At 59.2% G+C, this 18,869-nt stretch overlaps 1 protein-coding gene across 1 annotated transcript in view; it reads right to left on the minus strand.

The window, feature by feature from the left end:
* The window catches only part of ZFPM1 (zinc finger protein, FOG family member 1), a 34,312-nt gene extending 18,077 nt beyond the window's left edge, over positions 1–16,235 (minus strand). Inside the window, 2 exon segments of the mRNA XM_030023877.2 lie at positions 1,225–1,356; positions 16,070–16,235. Of these exon segments, the coding sequence (XP_029879737.1) occupies positions 1,225–1,356; positions 16,070–16,109 (172 nt within the window). The 5' untranslated portion in view covers positions 16,110–16,235.
* Positions 16,236–18,869: the final 2,634 nt, after the last annotated feature.

The raw sequence follows: 18,869 nt of genomic DNA on the forward strand, positions 1-18,869 counted from the left end.
CCCGGTTGCCGGTGAATGAAGGCAGCGGGCGCTTGCCGGGGACTGGCCGGCTCCATTAGCCGGCGCAGCCTTGCCCCGCTGCGGTTATCTCGAAGGGCACTGCAAACATTAACTGATTAGGATTTGCCCCCACCTCCACAGGAAGGAACTCAAAGGATATCTGGGGACTGTTTCAGCCCAGCCCTGAAACGCAGCCGCCTCTGGGGTGGGGCATGGCACGGCACGGCACGGCACGGCGCGGCACGGCGGCAGGCAGCAACGGCCACGTCCCCTTATTCCCATCCATGGCGCTGCCGGTGCCAGCGCTTTCGGCCTCGGTGGCTGCTTTGCACCCTGGGGAGTCACTTTGCACCCCAAGGGGTCACTTTGCACCCCAGGGAGGGGGTCACTTTGCACCCTAAGGGGTCACTTTGCATCCCGGGGGGAGTCACTTTGCACCCCAAGGGGTCACTTTGCATCCCAGGCGTAGTCACTTTGCACCCTAAGGGGTCACTTTGCACCCCAAGGGGTCACTTTGCATCCCAGGGGTAGTCACTTTGCACCCTAAGGGGTCACTTTGCACCCCAGGGAGGGGGTCACTTTGCACCCCAAGGGGTCACTTTGCATCCCGGGGGGAGTCACTTTGCACCCTAAGGGGTCACTTTGTACCCCAAAGGGTCACTTTGCACCCCAAGGGGTCACTTTGCATCCCAGGGAGGGGGTCACTTTGCACCCCCACATCCCTCCGCTGTCACCGGCGGCTCAGCGCCGGGGCGGGTGAAAGGCGCTGAAACGGATACAGGGTGATGATGCTCATTAGCAGCCCTCGCGGCGAGCAACCCGCCTCCGGTTTCCAGCAGCCTGGCTTGCGGCCCCCCGCCCCCCCGTTGCCCCCCAGCCAAGCTGAGATTGCTCCTGGATCCCCTCTGTGCCGGGGAGCATCCTCGCTCCTGGCCCGTTGCTCGCCGTCACCCCGGGACTGGGCTGCCGCCAGCGGGTCCCACCGCCGGCCGGAGGGTGCCCGGTGGGATGGAGCACCCCAGGAAGACTGGGGGTCTCACTTAACCAACAGCCCAACCCTCGACGGGCGCGCGGGATGCTTCCTTTGCTAATTAACGCCACGCGCCAACAGCGGAGACGATGCTCAGGACGCCGGCGTGCCCGTCAGGTTGCTCCGGTGGCAGAGCCCGTCCCCGTGGCGAGGGGACACCACGGGCAGCCCCCCGACATCGCGGCGAGGCTCACCTTCGCTGCCGGGGGGGCTGGAGCTGTCGCGCTCGGCAGAGCCCTCGCAGTCCGAGGCGGCCCCTTCCCTCTCCGAGGGGCTCTTCTCCCCCGCCGGGCCGTCCTCGCCTTCCTCCATCGCTGCCAGGGAACCTGCCGAAACACAGAGGGGGTGGTTAGCGGGGGTGAACCGGAGGGGAAAAAAAAAAAAAACCCCAGTGGGTTTTCCCGGTTGGGAAATGTAGGATGCCGGTGCCTCAGGGGCTGGCAAAGGGCCTTTTCCCCGACCCACCGTGGGCACGGGGTCCGGAGGAGATGCCCTGCAGCTCTGCACCCCACGGGAAGGGAAACCCCCTCCCCAGCCAGCCCTGTGGGCCAGCATCTCCCTGGGGTCCCTTGTCCCCTTGCAGAGCCCGGGGGGGGGGGTTTATAGAGCCACCCGCCTTGCTCTGGGGTGTCCCCCGAGGGATGCCCGGTTCCCCCCCAGACATCGTGGGGAACGAACCCCACACCTGCCCGGGAATCGAGCGGGGTCCCCACGGCTGCGGCACGGCGAGGTGCCCAGCCTGCCGCACCGCTCACCCGCTCTTCCCACCCAAACCCCCCCCCCGACCCCCCGGCACCTGCCCCGAACGGGCCGAGGGACCCCAGGGACCGTCCCCGTCCCCCCCCCCCCAGTTCCCAGCACCCCTTGTCTGACGGGGGACCCATAACACAGCCCCCCCCACCGTGCCCACAGCCCGGGACAAAGGGGGATGCTGCGGCGGGGACACCGGGTGCAAGCAGGGTGCACGTGGGGGACACCCCAGCAGACACCCCCCCCCCCCCCCAAAACCCAGCCCTGCCGGCCCACGCTGCCATTCCCATGGCAACGCAGCATCCCCATCCGCGCCAAAAATCGAGAAAGAAAGGACGAGCGGCGCACGCGGCTCGTGCCGCGCGAAGCCGCGCCGGGGGCTGCCCGGTGTCCCACCCGGCATCGCCTCGCCGAGGCCGGCAGGCGGGCAGGGGGAACGGCGCGGTGACAAACCGTCTGCAGACCTCAGCTGCTCTCTGTGACTCCAGGCATGTATATTTACAGCAGGAGAACAAAGAGCCCATAATCTATACAAAGCAGACAACAATGAGCGTGAATAAAGAGGCTGCGGGAGAAGGGAAGGCAATTTATTCTAATTCTGCTAATTTCAGTTCCAGCACAATTAAAAAGGCTCTGATAATATTCAGAAACAATCGCCAGCTAACAAATCGTTTCTCTCGCTGTAAATGAAACATTGTTAGGCTAATTTCTTCTTTCACGCCTTCACGGCTCTTGGGCTTCTGATAAAGTTAACCCGACTCTCGCCTGCTCCGTGGCTTGGCACCTCCAGCCTGGCCGGGGAGGGATGGACAGAGCCGGGGAGGGATGGACGGGGCTGGGACCGCATGTGGCACCCACCCAGGGGTGCCCAGACCACCCGCATCCTACCCCAAAACACCAAGCCCTGGCCAGGAGGGAGATGGGGATGCCCCGCACAAATGTATAAAAATTGTATAAATGCTGGCGTTTGGGTACCGCGGCGACACCGAATGCCTACGGGGATGATGGGTGGCCGGCAGCATCCCAGCACCATGTCACCGCGGTCCCTGGATGCATCCCCGCGCCCAGCCTGTCCCATTGCGGCATCCCGCTCCCAGCGTGCCCGCCTGTCCCCAGGGGATGCTCTGGCCCCGGCACTGCCGGCTGTGTGGGTGAAATGAACTACTGGATAGCTTAAAAAAAAAAAAAAAAAAAAAGAAAAAAAAAAAAGGCGAGGGAGAGGGAGCGTGGAGCAGGGAGCGGAGCGTCACTTCTCCGGGATTGCTGGAAGCCCTGCACAGTTATCACCGCACACAGCCTCCCTCGGCTTGCCTGATCTGTCTATTCTTCATTAAGCAAATACGCTGAAATGGAAATGAAAACATAATAGCTATTTGATTTTCGGCGAGATATTTTGCATATTGGTTCAGTGCTGATAGTGGAATTTCATCAACTCCCTTTTTTCATGCTTTAAAACTGAATTACTGAGGCTGGCTTTACAGAGAGGGGAAGAGCCAAAAAATGCTCCCTTCCAAGATACTCCGCTTCGACGATTAACTCTGCTCCCTCCCTACTTCTCCCTCTTTTTTTTTTTTTTTTTTGATAACAAGGAAGGATTTCTTTTTTTTTTTCTCCCCCCCCCCCCCCCTTTTAAAAAAAAATTACAGCGATAGTAAAAACTTGCAGGAAGCGAAGGCAATGTGCCCGTGTCACCCGTGTGCAGGCTGGGGACGCGGGTCCGGGTGGGCGCAAGGGTCGGTATTCCTGGGGCTTTGCCAGCGGTAGGAAAACCCATTGTTACCCAGGTAATGATTTGATCATTTCACTCAAATTAAGGTTCTCCCAGCATAGGAACAATAAACCTTTTCTTGATTCTTTGCGCTTAGCCGATAAATTAAATAAAAGGAAAAAATAATACAGATAGTAAAAAAGGACCAGGGACTTCTCCAGGCTGCCAAGAGCGAGACCCCGGACGCTCCGAAAGTCAGCACACAGACAAGAGCAAAGCGATAAGAGGCCTCGATAACAGATAGAAAATAGCAACAGCCCCAGACTTTCCCACCGGCTCTGGAGCAGGGAGGAGGAGGAGGAGAAGGAGGAGGAGGAAGAGGAGGAGGAGGAGAAGGAGGAGGAGGAAGAGGAGGAGGAGGAGGAGGAGGAGGAGTCCCCGTGGTGGAAAGTGGGTCCTGGATCGAAAACACGTGCAGGCTGGGGGCAACCTGCCTTCGCCGTCTGGCGTTCATTGGCACACATCCAACTCCAAAAAACTTATTATTTTTGAAAATAAAGACGCCGGGCAGGTGGTGAGCCCAAGGGGAGGCTCTGTGAGCCGGGGAGCGAGGGCGAGAGCTTCATACCCCAAAAACTCGTCTACAGACACCTCGAAGCTCGTGGTGCAGCGAGTCCCCGGGGGTGCTCGGCTCCGGGGTGTCACCCCCCCCCAGTGCCGGGGGGGACCCGGGGGACATCCCCAGCTCCACCGGGGTCAGCAGGACCACGCGGGCAGCACGACGGAGGCTCCTTTCTTCATCCTTCCAGCTCCTCCCCATCCCCTCGCTGGCCCTCAATCCATCTTCCAATTAAAAATAAACCAGAAAAATAACAGCAATAAACCCCAAAGCAGCCGGGTGAGGCTCCCCACCAGCGCTGCCATGATGCTCACCCATCACGTCGCGATCGAGACGCGGGGAACCCAGCTCAGGCATCGCCTCCTTTATGCTGCCCCTAAACCGCCTTATTTTCCCCCAGATTTTGCAGCCACAAGCAAAGGGCTGCAGGAGTGGGCACGGGGGGCTGGCATTCCCCAGGGAAAGATGCCCTCGGAGAGGGTTGCAGCCACTCCTGATCCTTCCTTGCACCAGATGCAAAACCATCTCTGGTGATTCGGTGGGGACCGGCACAGCTCGGGGATTCCCCAGGGTCTCGTAGCAGGGTTGTGCCCTGCAGCAAGCAACACCCAGAGAGCAACCTGGGCTGCAAATCCAAAAACCACTGGTATCTGATGGGACACCAGCCTGCCTCTTCTCACCCAATTTTTCCCCGGTATGTATTAATGTTTGCTTTTACCGACGACCTCGGATGCCCTCGAGCCCATTCCCTGGGGATTGGGGATGCCAAGTGCTACGGCCGAGGCCAAATGAGGTTTCGGTGGCTGGGAAATTATGCTGGTCCTCAGAGGTCACGTTAACCAGTGGGTTATTTTTTCCCCTCCCCTTGGCTGATGCTGCTGGGATCCAGCATTAAATTGCAATGCTCTCCAAGAACGGAGGTCCGAGGCGGGTGAGACCCCTCACCTCGAACCCCCGTTTCGGAATAAAACAGACCTTTTTGAGCACAAATCAACCCTTTCCCCTATCAGCCCGGCTGCAGCATCCCAGGGCTGGGCTCCCCCCGCGGATATTGGCACATTAAATATCAGCCCCATGCATGGAGCCGATAGCAGTTGGGGCCAGCCCCAGCCCCAGCGGTACCTATCTCTAATTCGGGGCCCTTCTCCATCACCCCCAGATAAAACTCACCCCAACCCTTCCTGCGGTGCCCTGTGTTAAAAGGGCAAGGAAAAAAAAAAAGATGTTTGGGGAGCTGGTAGGTGGAGGAGGGGATTTATAATGTATTTGTAATAATTTATTATTAAATTATGCCTAATTTATCCAGGAGGGGAATGAAGGATAGTGGGGAATGAAGGTGGTGGGGGATGCTATGATTGCTGGTGGGACGCTGCAATTGCTTGCGGGAGAAGATGCTGTGATTGCTTGGGGGGAGTTTATAATAATTTATAATTAAATTTATAAAGTATTTAGACCTGATTTATCCAGGAGGGCAATGAAGGATAGTGGAGGATGCTGTGATTGCTTATGGGGGGTATTTATAATAATTTATTATTAAATTTATGAAGTATTTAGGCCTAATTTTTCCAGAAGGGGAATAAAGGATAGTGGGGGAATAGAGGCGGTGGGGGATGCTGCGATTGCTGATGGGGGGTGTTATAATAATTTATTATTAAATTTATAATGCATTGAGGCCTGATTTATCTAGGAGGGGAATGAAGGATAGTAGGGGAATGAAGGTGGTGGGGGGTGCTGTGATTTCTCACGGTGGGGGAGGATGCTGCTGCGAGTGCTCACAGGGGGATGCTGCAATTACTGACAGGGGGGAGATGCTCACGTCTGGACCCTGCAGCATCCCGACCACCGCAAAAACACACCCGGGCTGGCATCCCCGTCCCAGCGATGCAAAACACCCCATCCATCCACCTGTGGGGTGCAGCACCCCGAGCATCCCTTCCCGATCCGGAGCAGCTCTGCTCCGGGGGGAGCCCCCGATTGTAACCGTCGGGGAAGAAAAGAGCCGGGGAGAAGCAGAGCCTGAGAAAAAGCAGCCCTGCTGATAGGGGAGAGATTGGTTTCAGCCGGAGCTGCTCCCCCTGCCAAGTCCATATCCTATCTGCGCGGGGTGCAGTTACTTAACATTCATCACCGCCTGAACTCTGTAACTTTATCAGCGGCCGAGCATGGCGCCATCGCCGAGCCCAGCCATTCCCGGCGCTCAGATAGGGCCGATAAACCGCTGATAGATTACAGGAGATTGTTTCACTTCAGGGGCCGCGATTACTAATACTAATAGCGAGAGAGCCCGCATCATATCAAACAGCAGCTGGGGGGGGGGGGGGGGGGGGGAAGGAACGGGCCGCGGCGGGCACGGGAAAATAATGAGAAAGAAAATACAGGGACAATGACAATGAAGTGACTTTACGTTTCAGATGGGGTCGATAACGCCCTGATAGATTTTTAAGAGAGGAGAGAGTCTAATAGAGCCGTCCCCGTCCCCGGCACATCAGATGGATGGGAGCAGATTGCTCCGTGAGAAGGGGATGCGATGCTTAACGCGGTCCTGCCTTCCCGGCTGGCGAGGGAGCCGGGGCCGGGAGACGATGTTCAAAGCACAGGAGGGAAACTGAGGCAGCTGGTGGGGCCCCTCTGCAGCTGGCAGGGAGGGACTGGTCCTTACCGGGGGGTCCCGGGGGTGTCCTTCATCCCAATCCCCATCCAAGAGCAGTTTGAGATGTTTAACCCCATGTCGATGCAGGCAGGGTTTGGGCAGCCTGGTGTGAGGCCGGGGCTGGGGAGCAGCTGGATACCCTGATAATTCGGAAGGAAACTCCATCCCTGAAGATCAGGCTCCAAACGCGCACGAGCGTGCAAGGCGGCACGGGCGTGCAAGGCGGCACGGGCGTGCAAGGCTCACTGCCACCGCCGCTCCTGCACCGGGTGCTTGCAGCGCTGCTGGCCAAAGGGAGTTTTTCTGGGTGAAAAACCCTCAATTCTGGTACTTTTTCTCCCACCTGGAATAAAGCCGTTCCGGCTAGGAATGGCCGGGGGCAGGCGGTGATGCTCACCCGCCGGCGTGGCCCCCCCGGAGCCCATCAATACCAGGTGACGGCGAGGCCAGAGGTCAAGCTCTTTGCTAATCTAGCGACAAATTACCCCGGAGATGCCGCGCCGGAGCCATCCCCCTCCCCGTGGGAAGTGGTTTCGGGTCCTGCCGGGTCCATCCCGCTGCCAAAAGCTGCTGGGAAGGGAACGGGGACAGATTTCAGCCTCCAGCCCGAGATGTTCAGTCCATGATGGCACCAGGTGAGGACAAGGATGGGGGACAGGGACGAGGATGGGGGGGACAGGGACGAGGATGATGGTGGACGTGGCCCAGAAGCCCACCAGACCCATCATCGAAGATGCTCTGGCTGGGGTGTCCCTGCTGCTCCCAGCCCCTCCAGCATGCCCAGCGCCAGCTCCCAGTGCCATCCTGGACCACTTTGGGGTCTCCAGCCAACGCTGCAGCAATGAGCAGGGGCTGGGGGGGCCTCCAGGAGCAGAAAAGGACCCTAAGAAGGTACAACACGGTTGGGTGGCCATCTGCAAGAAGCCGAGTGGGCTGCTGGCACCGAGCCTGGCAGATGAAGGTCACCAGGGGCCACTGGGACAGGGCTGTCCCCAAAAACCCTACGGCCACAGCCCCCCCCCGCCCCCGGCAGCCTTCGCTGGACCAGCACAAGCATCCACAGCAGCACAGTCCTTCCATCACCAGCACCTTCACCCAGCACCCCCAACCCTCCTCTCCCTCCAACTCCAAGCAGCGTGGCTGTTCATGCCCGGCTCTGTGGATGCCAAGTTTGCCTCCGTGCAAATGCGCGTGCCTGCGCTGCCTCTTTTTTTTTTTTCTTTTTTTTTTTTTAATTTTTTTTTTTTTTTCCTGTTCTTGGCATTTTGGTGGAGCGAGATAAGAGTAAAAAACAACAGAGCTGCTCAGAGAGTGAAAAAGGGAGATAGATAACGCAGATACTGACTCCTACACAAAACAGTCCTGGCTTTATCACTGCTTTTTATCACAGTTCCTTTAAAAAAAATAAAGAGAGCAGCCCAACTGGAATGGGGCAGCACATTAAAAAATGAACTTTATACTGTTTGCTCTTTAGTTTTATATTTAGATGAAACAAACTTAGATTCTTGCGGTCGATACCTTTTCCAGTGCAAGGAACCAAAAAGTCTGGAAGCCCTATTTGCTCCAGCGGGGACGAGTGAGGAAACTCAAGTATAATTTTTAAGCCCAGATGGGCCGGGGGATGAGGCCGGTCCCAAAGCATCCTGCTGGACTGGGCAGCATCCCGCTGGACCAGGCAGTATCCCACAGCAGAACCAGTAAGGCTCAGGCTAGAGATGGGCTATAGAAAGGCAGACACTTCCCGAGCATCCCCGGGGCCCCGGCTGCCGGTCCCTGGGGACCACCGGAGCCCACCCAAGATGCCACAGCCGGCACCGGGATCCCAGCCACGTGCCGCAGCCATGCGGCATCGCTGCAGCTGGCGAAGCCAAACGTCCCCGCGACGGGAGCGGATCCCTGGCATCCGAGGACAGCAACTCCATCCCAATGCGGGGTGCTATACAGCCCGTCCACGTGGCTCCCAAAAATCCTTCGCCCACCGCGACACCCCGTCCCTGAGGGCACCGCACAGGGCTCTGCCCTCCCGCTGCCAACCGCGGGCACAGGCTGGGGAGGGCATTTTGGAGCTGAAAAACCCCAACCCACAGGGCACGGCCAGAAAGAGGGAAGGGAAAAAAAAAATAATAATAAAAATGGACTGAAGGTTTTTCCCTCCCCTCGCACTCCCTTCCCTACCTTCTTTTTGAAAAACATAATTTATCTGTGTATTATCAAGAAATCCAGACACTTTAATCAGTGAGCTATGAAGTCAGTATTTCCATTCTTATCTAGCGGAGGAGTGGAAATGGAGAGCAGATAGGCAGCTCCGAGCCGGTCCGTGGTGGGGAATGTTAATGGGAGGAGCGGCAGAGCCATTGGCTACCGAGCTGCCGCTATCGCTGCCATTATCGGGGCATTATCAAGGCAACCATCGCAGCGCAGTAATGGGGCCAGTTCAACTTTCCGCATTATCATAGGAGCTGGAAGTAGCATGAGAGGCCTCAGCTGGGAGACGGAGAAGCGAGCGAGCGGCCAAACTTCCCGGCGAAGCAGGGGGGGAAAAAGCAAAAAGCAGCTTTTCCTCCCCACAGTCCCCTGAGCTGGTGACGCGTGGGGTGACGCTCTCCTACTCCGGCATCCTCCTGCGTGTTCCGGGTACCGACCCCGAGGCACAGCCCCAAAGCCCTGCATGCCTTGGGTACCAATCCCACTGAGCATCCCCAAAGCCTCGGGCACCGACCCCCGGCTCACCAAGGACGAGAGAAAACAATGCATCTATATTTCATCAGATGAACAAATTAGAGGAGCACATTTCCTCCACGCGCTATCAAATGGGAGATGTCAAGAAAATATGTTGATGTGAGAAAGAGGAGATAAAGAATTATTTTGGAGGAAAAAAGCCGTGGAAGGCTCTTATCTGGAGTGACTCATAGGCACACACTCCTTAACCCCACTGCAGCCCAAGGTCAGCAGTTACATTCCTTTCGGCATTTCATCCCTTCCAAAAAAACATGTTGCTGCGGGAACAATGCGGAGCCTTTGCCGGGCAGCCATCGGAAGAGGGAACTGTATTACCCCTGAAACACTTGAACTTTCCTGATAAAATAAGCAGCAGGACAGCAGCCTGGCCAAGCCGGAGCGTCCAAAAGCCCTGAGTCAGGCAACAAAAACAGTCATGGGATGTGTCGCAGAAAAAAAAAAAAAAAAAAAAAAAAAATTGGCTTCCTGCTCCCGTTCCTGCTCTTCTCCAATGGAGGGGGGGAGCTGATTTCTTCTCCCCCCAGGAAGAAAAATCCATGCCCCTGGTGCAGTCCATAGGACTTGCAGAGCTGGAGTGCGATGCAGGGCTGGCAGAGAGGCGTTTTCCACTTTTTCTTGTTAGATAAAGAGATCTTAAAAGCCCAAGGTTTCTCCGCTCCTGCTGTCCCCCCCCAGTTGCTCCGACCGGTGCTCGGGGCTGCTCACATCCCCCTCGCCGGGCAGCCTCGGGTCCCAGCGCCGGGCTGCGCTGCCGTGGAAGGTCTGGGCTGGTTTTCTCTCCGCAGCATCGCCCCAGTCAGCGTTTTCCAAGGCAAATCATGGGTTTTTTTTTGCAGCAGGATGGACAGCATGCATGGAAAACATCCTCTTCCCCAGAACAGGCGTATTCGACCCCAAATCCACCAACGCCAAGCAGGGCACAGCAGCTCCGTCCCCAGGCTGTGCCAGCCCTGCCGCTCCCGGTTTGGGCAGCGTTGTCCCTTCCCTTCCCAGGGATGCGGGTAGCATCGGCCCCACAGCCGGCACAGGGCTGGGAGCATCGCACGGCGCAGGGTGCCCCAGGGACGCTGCGGACGGTGGACGTGGGCATGGTGACGCCGGAGGACTTGGCTCTCCAGCGACTCGATGCCACGTTGTCTTTGGGATGCTGCCATCGCCGGGTGGCTCCGATGGGTCCCCAGGGAGGGACGGGGCTGCCCCTCTCCAGGAATCGCGGATCACCTGCGCGGTGGCACTATCTCCGTGCGCAACCTGCCGCAATTCCCCACGGGGAAAGGATCGCTTTCTTCCCAAGCCCCGATTGCCGAACCGGCCGGCTCGCAACTTGGCGAAAGGGGAACCCGCAGCTTGCTAGGTGGCCCTCGTGATTCACGATGGAAAATAAGACCTTGCCCAACCGCGCGCGTTCGGATCCAGGGCCGTAAATCCCAGCCGGAGGTGGTTTTCCCGCTCCGGCGCGGGATGTCGGGGATGGTCCCCGCGGCGCGGGCATCGCCGCGGCTCCGTGCCCGCTCGGGGTGCCCGAGGAGGGGGCGGCGCGGGGGTGTCCCCGGCGGTGCGGGAGGTGGAAGAGCGGCAGCAGACACGAACCAACCCGACCCCAGCGCCCACGGGCCCTGGAAGCGGCCGCTTGCCAAAGCCGCCGCAACCTCCCTCGCCGGCGCGGCTGCCAGCGCCGCCTTCCCGCCCGCCGGCCGCCGGCAGGGATGTGCGCCGGGGCTCTCGGCAGAACAGGTTTTGCCGCGCTGCCGGGTGCCCCACGCATGGCCGTGGCAAGCCTGGATCCGGCGCTTGGCCTCCGAGCATCCCGCACGCATCCTTCCCACCCGATGCGGAGATGGGGATGGTTGGGAAGAACCATCCTGGGGATAAAGCCCGAGCAGGTCCCAAAACGGGCTCGCGGGTGCTGAGGGAAGAACCCGCGTGGGACAGCCGTGACGTGTCCCGTGGCCGGCAGAGCGTGGGGCTGGTGGCACAGGGTGGCCCAGACCCCCGTAAATGGGATATATTGCTCCGGAGAGAGGCCGAGGCGAGCCGTCCCCTCGGCTACCAGCCGCCGAGCGCGGTGCCGACCCCTCTCCCAGGCCCGCAGGGATGCTCGCGCCTGGACCGCTCGCTGGCCATGGAAGAGGAGAGAAACTTCTTCAAGCATCACCTGCGGCTGATCCAAACCCCGCACCGAGCAGGAGCACGGCTTTCCCGTGGCATTCCCGAGTTACCGTCAGGAAACGGCCGGCGATGGCTAGGAGAGCTCACCACAGCGGGTTGCGGGCTCTACCGGACGCATCCCACCATCGCCAGCCCCGTCCCACCCGTGGGGACCACGACGGATCCTCGCCTTCGATGGCGCATCCCAAGACACCGGCGGCAGCTGGGATGGGCAGAGCCGCTGCGGGGGTGGATGTGCCATGGGGCTTTCCTGCCTGCACCGAGGAGCCGTCATTTCGGGATGCCACTGAGTCAGGGCTGGCAAACGCCTCGGGGGGGGGGGGGGGGGTGTTTGCACAAGAGGGGAGGGGTTGCCAGGCAAGCAGGCAGCACCCGTGGGTGTAGCAGACATGTGGGACACGGGGATGCCACCCTCGGGATGCTGGGAGAGGGGCACGGGGGGCTGCAACGCCGAGGCAGCCCCCGGGGAGGTGTAGAAAATACCGGTTTTGGGAGCAGAGCTGGGGGGCCCCAGCAGCAAACCCTCCCCACCCTGCAGAGCAGCCCTGGGTAATGTGCGTCCCCAGACACCCCACTGCCCACCCTGGCCCAGAGCATCCCTTCCCTGCCAGGCGTGGATGGGGAAACTGAGGCACAGAGGAGGCTGGTGGTGATGGAAAAGTGCAGCAGCATCACAGCAACGGGGGGGGGGGGGGAAAGCAAGCGGAGGCAGTTAGTCACCTGCACAGACCGAAAGGAAAGGAGCGACTCAGCGAGCAAAGGGAGCGGGAGAGGAGCGGGCAGGAGGCGTGCCGGGAGCATCCCACGCCACCGGCTCACCACGCCGCCGCTAAAAATAGATACCGGGTTGGCCGCTGTCATCTTTGCAAGAAATGCAATTTTCCAAGCTCCTGGGAAGGCCGATGGCTCCCACGGTCCGGTTGGCACCGCGACACCCTGCCCGGCACCACGACCTCCCGCCCGGCATCACCGCAGAGCCCACGCGGGACCGGGGAGCGGACAAGCTTGCAAAAGAGGAAAGGAAAAAAACCAAAAAAACAAAAAACCCCCAAACTACCCAGCCCAAACCAACCCATCAAGAGGCAGCCAGGTTTAACAGCGCAGATCGCACTCGCTATCTAACACCATCTAATAGCAATTAAAGAAAATCCACACGCAAAAATACGACGGTGCTTTCGCCACCCCCCTGCCCCAGCCCATGCGTTTGCTCCGCAGAGCAGAATGCGAGATAATGATCGAAAAAGAAAGTCAAAGCTCTCATCAAACTAATGCAACATCTGCAGCTGATAACAGGCACTGGGGAGAGCTCGGCTTCTCAACCCAGCTTGTTTCACAGAGCACACGGGGTGGAGGAAAAAAAAACACCTTGAGAAATACAAACACATATGCAGCTGCCCCCCCATCAGATAATTAAAGCGCCTGCGTTAATCACGTTTGCAATGGAACAAACTGTTGGAGCCCTTTTGCCCCTCTTTGCTGTGTTTGTTGTTGTAGCGAATCCTGCTCCGGTCTGGTGGGGAGAGATAAGTGGTCCTTATCTCCCCTGGCAATCTCTATCAGGATGGAGATCGCGCCTCGGCACTTATCGGGAGCTCAGATCTACTGTAGCTGAAAGCAGAATAGAAAGGGAAAAGGAAAAAAAAAAAAAAAAAAAAAGAAAAAAAAACCCACAAGCAGGCCCCTGCAACTACTACAAAAATGTTCGTTTCCAGTTGATTTCGGAAAGAAAAAAAAAAGAATAATATATATTAGAACAACAACAGAGGGAGAGGCACATCAGCAAGATGAGATCAATCTCCCGCTTATCAGCTTCCCCCATCAGAAGACCCGGCGCTGCGAGTGCACGCACAGGCAGCTGCCAGCAGCCTCGCTCATCAGCTGTGTGCCCGCGCTCCCATGTTTGAAGTTAATAAATATAACAGGCTATCTGGGTTGGAGATCAGCTCCTGCTCTCTATCAGCCCCTCACATCTATCTACCAGCAGAACAAAAGACAGAAAAAAAAATAAATAAAGAGGAAAAAAAAAAAACCAACCCTATAAAGCAGCAGCAGCAGCTGCAGGGAGGTTGCTGGTTTTACAGCCACGGATGGAGAGGGGGGGGCAAAAAGCAACTGTCCCCCCCAGGCAGGTACCCTGCAAAATGAAATCAATAAATGCTCTGAGTGTTTTCTCCGCTATCGGAAGCCACCAGCTAGACGCAATCGGCTTTCAAAGCCTCACCACCACGTGCCACCGGGCAGAGCAGGTGCTCCCGGGGGGGCTCGGAGGGACCCCACGTTGCTGGTACCCCCGTCCCCCTCCAGCGCTGCATCGCTCCAGCCCAAAAAGCGAAGAAGGAGGTTAAAGCAACTGGTTAAATATAGTCCGGTGTCTGATCTTTGTCTTATCACTCTTGGCGATCGCCCGCTCTCCCGGCGATCTCCCCTGCGAGCCTATCTGCGCATCGCATCGAGTTTTAAAAAAAAACCAAAAAAAAAAAACCCAACCAAAACCCAGAAGAGATGAAGCCAGAGCGAGAACATAGCGTCACCCAGGAAAATAAAATCAGCAGATACCAATCTGGAGGAGGTTTTTAATTCTCCAGCCGAGATGATAAAAAGGATAGACTTTGTGGAAACAGGTCCGGTCTGTACATGAGAGGAGTCTGGTTACCGGAGCCCTGATTCATGCATACCTTCCCTCGGCGCGGAGAGCCGTCGGAGGCAGCGGCAAGGCGCTCTCGCCGCGCTCTCGCCGCCTCTAATGACTGTTTTCATTTTGACACATACAGGAAGGGTTCCAAGCTTTCAGCTTTTAATCAGTTTTGGCCATCGCCGGCGGCCTGAGATCAGCCTCCCACTTTATCATTTCTTCACATCTCTGCAGAAAAGCAGCAGAGGAAGGAGATACGAGCCGCCTTCGCCCGGCCAAGCTGCCACGGCCTCATCCAGCCCCATTTTTTTGCCCCCACCGAGGTCCACGCCGGTGGGTGCCGGGACCAGGTGGGCATCCTGCCATCGGCGCGTCCCCCACGCGAGCAGCTATCGCCCACATCGGCGTCGTTATTTCGGCGGCTGCGACGCTACCGCTCGCTTCGGTCTTAACGCTCCCGGTTTAATGAGCTGGAGTTACTAGGGGAGGGATTGCCGGGCAGCCGGGCTTTTTGCCGAAATAAAGCCGCAGAACTTGGATAAAGCTAAAGGAGAAAATTATCACCAAAAAAAAAAAAAATACAGGAGGCAGCTGGGACTATTTTTAACTCTACCCGGGTAAAAGTCTAGCTGAGCTTTATCACCAGAGCAATCACCCCAGGCAGGGAAACAGGTAGGTGCAACTCAGCCTTGCAATTATTTCAAGAGAAAGATAAAGCTAGATTATCACATGGTGGCCAGCCTTCCCTATCCTCCCATCTCCCTCTTATCGCCAGCTTCCATCGACTCAAGGGGGAAAGAAAAGAAACACACACACACACACCAGAGAGGAAGGGAGAAAAGCCGAGCTAAGCCCGTCACCGACAAACTTCCAGCACTTTGCAGAATTTCTCAGCGCAGCCGGCACATCCCCGCCGGACCGAAACCGGATCCCGGCCGATGGGTTGGATCGTGGGGAGCACGACCCTCCGGAGACGGGGAGACACGGACGATGGCCCGAAATCCCGTGGGACCCCCACGGTGGTCCTTCCCGCTGTCGGCCCGGGGTGTTATCACCCCATCCCTGCCCCGGGTTGGGGGGTGCGAAGCGGGAACCGGGGAGGGGGCCACCGGGCAGGGCGAAAGGTTGAGGCCAGCGCGGTCAGCGGGGACGATGGCACGCCGCGTCCGGCGGCACCGATGGCGAACGGGGGGGGTCCCCGTGCGGAAAGGGGAGCGGGGTGAGGGTGCCGTACCCGAGGTGAGGAGCTGCTGGCAGGGCTAGGGTGCCCCGGGGCGGGGGGGGGGGTTTGGGGAGCCCCTCACTCCGGCTCCCGGCGCTGGATGGGAGGCAGGCGGGGGAGATAAGATCACAATTTCAGGCCGTCCCGACAGAGCGATGTTATCAGGACGGGACTTGCAGAACGGAATATTTTAAAGCCTTATCGGGGCCCCCATCGGGAGCCGGTACCGGAGCCACCGCGCTGGGGGGGGGGGGGGGGAGAAGGCGGCGGGGACGGAGACTACAACGGGCGACCGGTAGCGGGAACGGGCACCCCACGGCAGCCGTCCCGGCTGGGTACCGGGGGGGGGTGAGGAAGTACCGGGGAGACTGGGGGGGGGGGGGGGGGGCCCGCGCTCCGGCGGGGGCGGGGGTGCTGCCGCCGACGGGGTGGTGCAAAAAAATAAAGGGGGGAGGGAGGGCAGTCGAGAAGAGAAGCGGGCAGCTGGCGGCAGCGCGGGGGAGGGGGGGGGAATATGGGGGGGGGGGGGATACCGGTACCGTGGACTCACGTTTGATCTGCCGGGGGTTGCTCTGTTTCCTCCTGGACATCGCTCGGCGGGGGGCGAGCCCGGCGCCCCGGCTGGCGGCTGGGCGGGCGGCAGGTGGGTGGCGGCGGGCGGGCCCCCGGCTGCTCGCATGCCCGCCCCCCCCCGCCCAGCGTTGCCGGGGCCGGGGCCGGGGCCGTACGCGGCGGAGCGGAGCCGCCGCCGCCGCCGCCGCGGGATTTTCTCAATGGGGCGCCGCGGCGGATCAAACCCGCGGAACGTTCCACGGGGGCGGGGCCTGCCTCCGCCGCGCACCGCCGCGGCCGCCCATAGGCCACCGCCCACCCACCCCACCCCCCCCCGCCTCCCGACGGCCCCGCCCACCGGATGGCGTAGCCGGCTACCGCCGCGGCGAGGGGCGGGGCGGGGAGGGGCGGGGCGAGGGGGCCGAGGAGGGTGGGAGGGGCGGGGAAGGGGGCGGGGCCCCATTGAGGGCGGGGCCCGATCCGTGCCGGGAGACGGACCCCAAAACCTCTCGCGTGTTCCCAGCCCCACTTTGGGTTCGCTGTGCCCCCCCCCGAGGCCTCCAGCCCCCTGCCTTGGGGCCCTGACCCCCTCCCCTTTGGGGGTCCTACCCCCCGCTCGGGGTCCCCAACCCCTCCCGCGTGTCCCCAGCTCCCCCTTTGGGGTCCCCAAAGCCTCCTTTGGGGTCCCCAACCCGCTCCTTTGAGACTCCAACCCCCCCCTTGGGGTCCCCAAGCCCCTCCCTTGGGACCCTAACCCCACTTCAGGGTTCCTAACGCCCTCCTTTGGGACCCCAACCGCTCCTTTGGTGTCCCCAGCTCCCCCCTTTGGGGTTCCAATCGCCCTTTGCACCCTCATGCCCCCTCAGAAGGTCCTAAACTCCCACGGGGCCACCAATCCCCCCCTTCTGGGACCTCAGTCCCCCCTTCAGTGGGGTGCCAACCCACCCTTTGGAGGTCCTCAAAGCCTCCTGGGGGGCCCCCAAGCCCTTCCATGGGGTCCCCAGGGCCTCTTTTTGGGATCCCAAACCCCTCTTAAAATCCCGCTCATTTGTAGATGGATGGTCCAAAAAATCCCACTTGCGACTTCCAGGGTGACCGTGACCCCGGCTCGGGGTGGGGGGGGACACCCCAGGGTGCACTGGGGACTGCAGAGTGGTGTTGGGGTCCCCCTCGACATCATCGCAGCCGCATGAGCCAGTCCTTGCCGGGAGCATACAGCCAGGTGGCGATTTTGGGGCTAATTGTGGGGTAAACAGGAGCTGCTTGTATTTTGGGTCTGCGATGGGAATAGTCTTCTATGCAAAATAACCATTTCTGCCAAACCCAGCCCTTGGCTGTGGCCGATCTCATCTGGGGGGGGGTTGCCAGTGGTGATGGCCAGTGCTCTCCAATTAGTGATGCAATTTTTGGACCAGTGGGCTGTGGGGACATGGCACGGCATGGCACAGCCCGGCACTGCATGGCACAGCGGCTTGGCTGTGTCCCCTCTCCATCTATCCCTGGACATGGGGTGTGCTTTTTTTTTTTCCCCCTCTCTTTTTCTTTTTTTAAAGGGTTTTTAATTAACTTCCTGTTCCAATGGTGGGATAATGAGTTTTAAGCAGCACATGATTCCAGTAAAGAGGTCAAGCCAGCAATGAGGATGTCAAAAGAAATTAAGTTAGGAATTAAGAAGAGTTCCAGGGGAGAAAAAAAAAAAAAAACATCGAGGGAGGGAGATGCTGCCGAGGACAAGGCTTTTCTCTCCCCCCGCTTGGCCGGCTGCCCCCCAAAATGATCCTGACGGCGTTTTTCACCTCGTTTGGCCCCGATTCGCAGCCTTCCTGGAGACCATCACACCCCAGGGCAGGCAGCTCTGCTTCCAGAGCCTTTCCCTTCCCCACCGCGACTCACGTGCGTGATGAAATCAAGCGCGATGGCTTTGCAGGGTCCGGCCCAAGGAGACTTGAGTGGCCTCTGCTTTGCATCAGGCGTGATGGGTGCTGACTCCATCAGGGCCTGGGTGATGGGGAGCCAAGGTCTCCATTCTCCCCGCAACCCCGGCACGGCCACGGGCATTTTGGAGTTGGAGGCCAGCGCAATGCTGCAGACGCAGCCGGTTCCTCCGGCACATCCACGGCATCGCCCGCCGACACCGCTCACGGCACCCGTGTTATTTACCCGACACGTGTTAGCTATTCCCGGCTCTTTGTGCTAGAAGAAGCAGCGACAGCATTCCTTGAGGGGCCGTGGGGACAGACCCCAGTCGCTGTCACACCCCCGGGGGGCATCTCACCCCTGCCGTAAGGAGCCGAAAAAGCCTCAGCCGAGCCGCTGGGTGCCAAACTCCCTGCCCCAGGGAGGGGAGCCCGGTTACGGGGAAGAAACAGGTTGCAGTCCTTCCCCTTGTACATTCCTTGCCAGTGTCCTTTTAATTAGCTTTTTGGCACCATCCCAAAGCCTCTTAGATCCCCCCAGGCCTGAGAATTTGCAGTCGCATCAAACAACGCCGGGCCAAGGGCCGGATCCCGGGTGTGGGGACATCCCCGAGCCCCGCATCTCCCTGCCCCATCACCGCATGCATCCCACCCTGCCGTGTGGGGGGGACCCATGGGTGCCCCTGCATGGGGACGACCGACATGGTGCTGGTGACAGTGGCATGGCCGGGTATTTATTTCCAACCCCCCTCCCCGATCCCGTTGTGTTTGCAGAGAGATTGTTATAGGGTAACAGAATAAATAGCGTGTGTTCCCGAGGAGTGAATTACACGCCTGCAGAGCAGAGATAATGTGCGAGCAGCCGTTTCCCCCATTGTGAGC

Source organism: Aquila chrysaetos, chromosome 9 (genome assembly GCF_900496995.4).
Source record: "Aquila chrysaetos chrysaetos chromosome 9, bAquChr1.4, whole genome shotgun sequence".
Classification (NCBI taxonomy): domain Eukaryota; kingdom Metazoa; phylum Chordata; class Aves; order Accipitriformes; family Accipitridae; genus Aquila; species Aquila chrysaetos.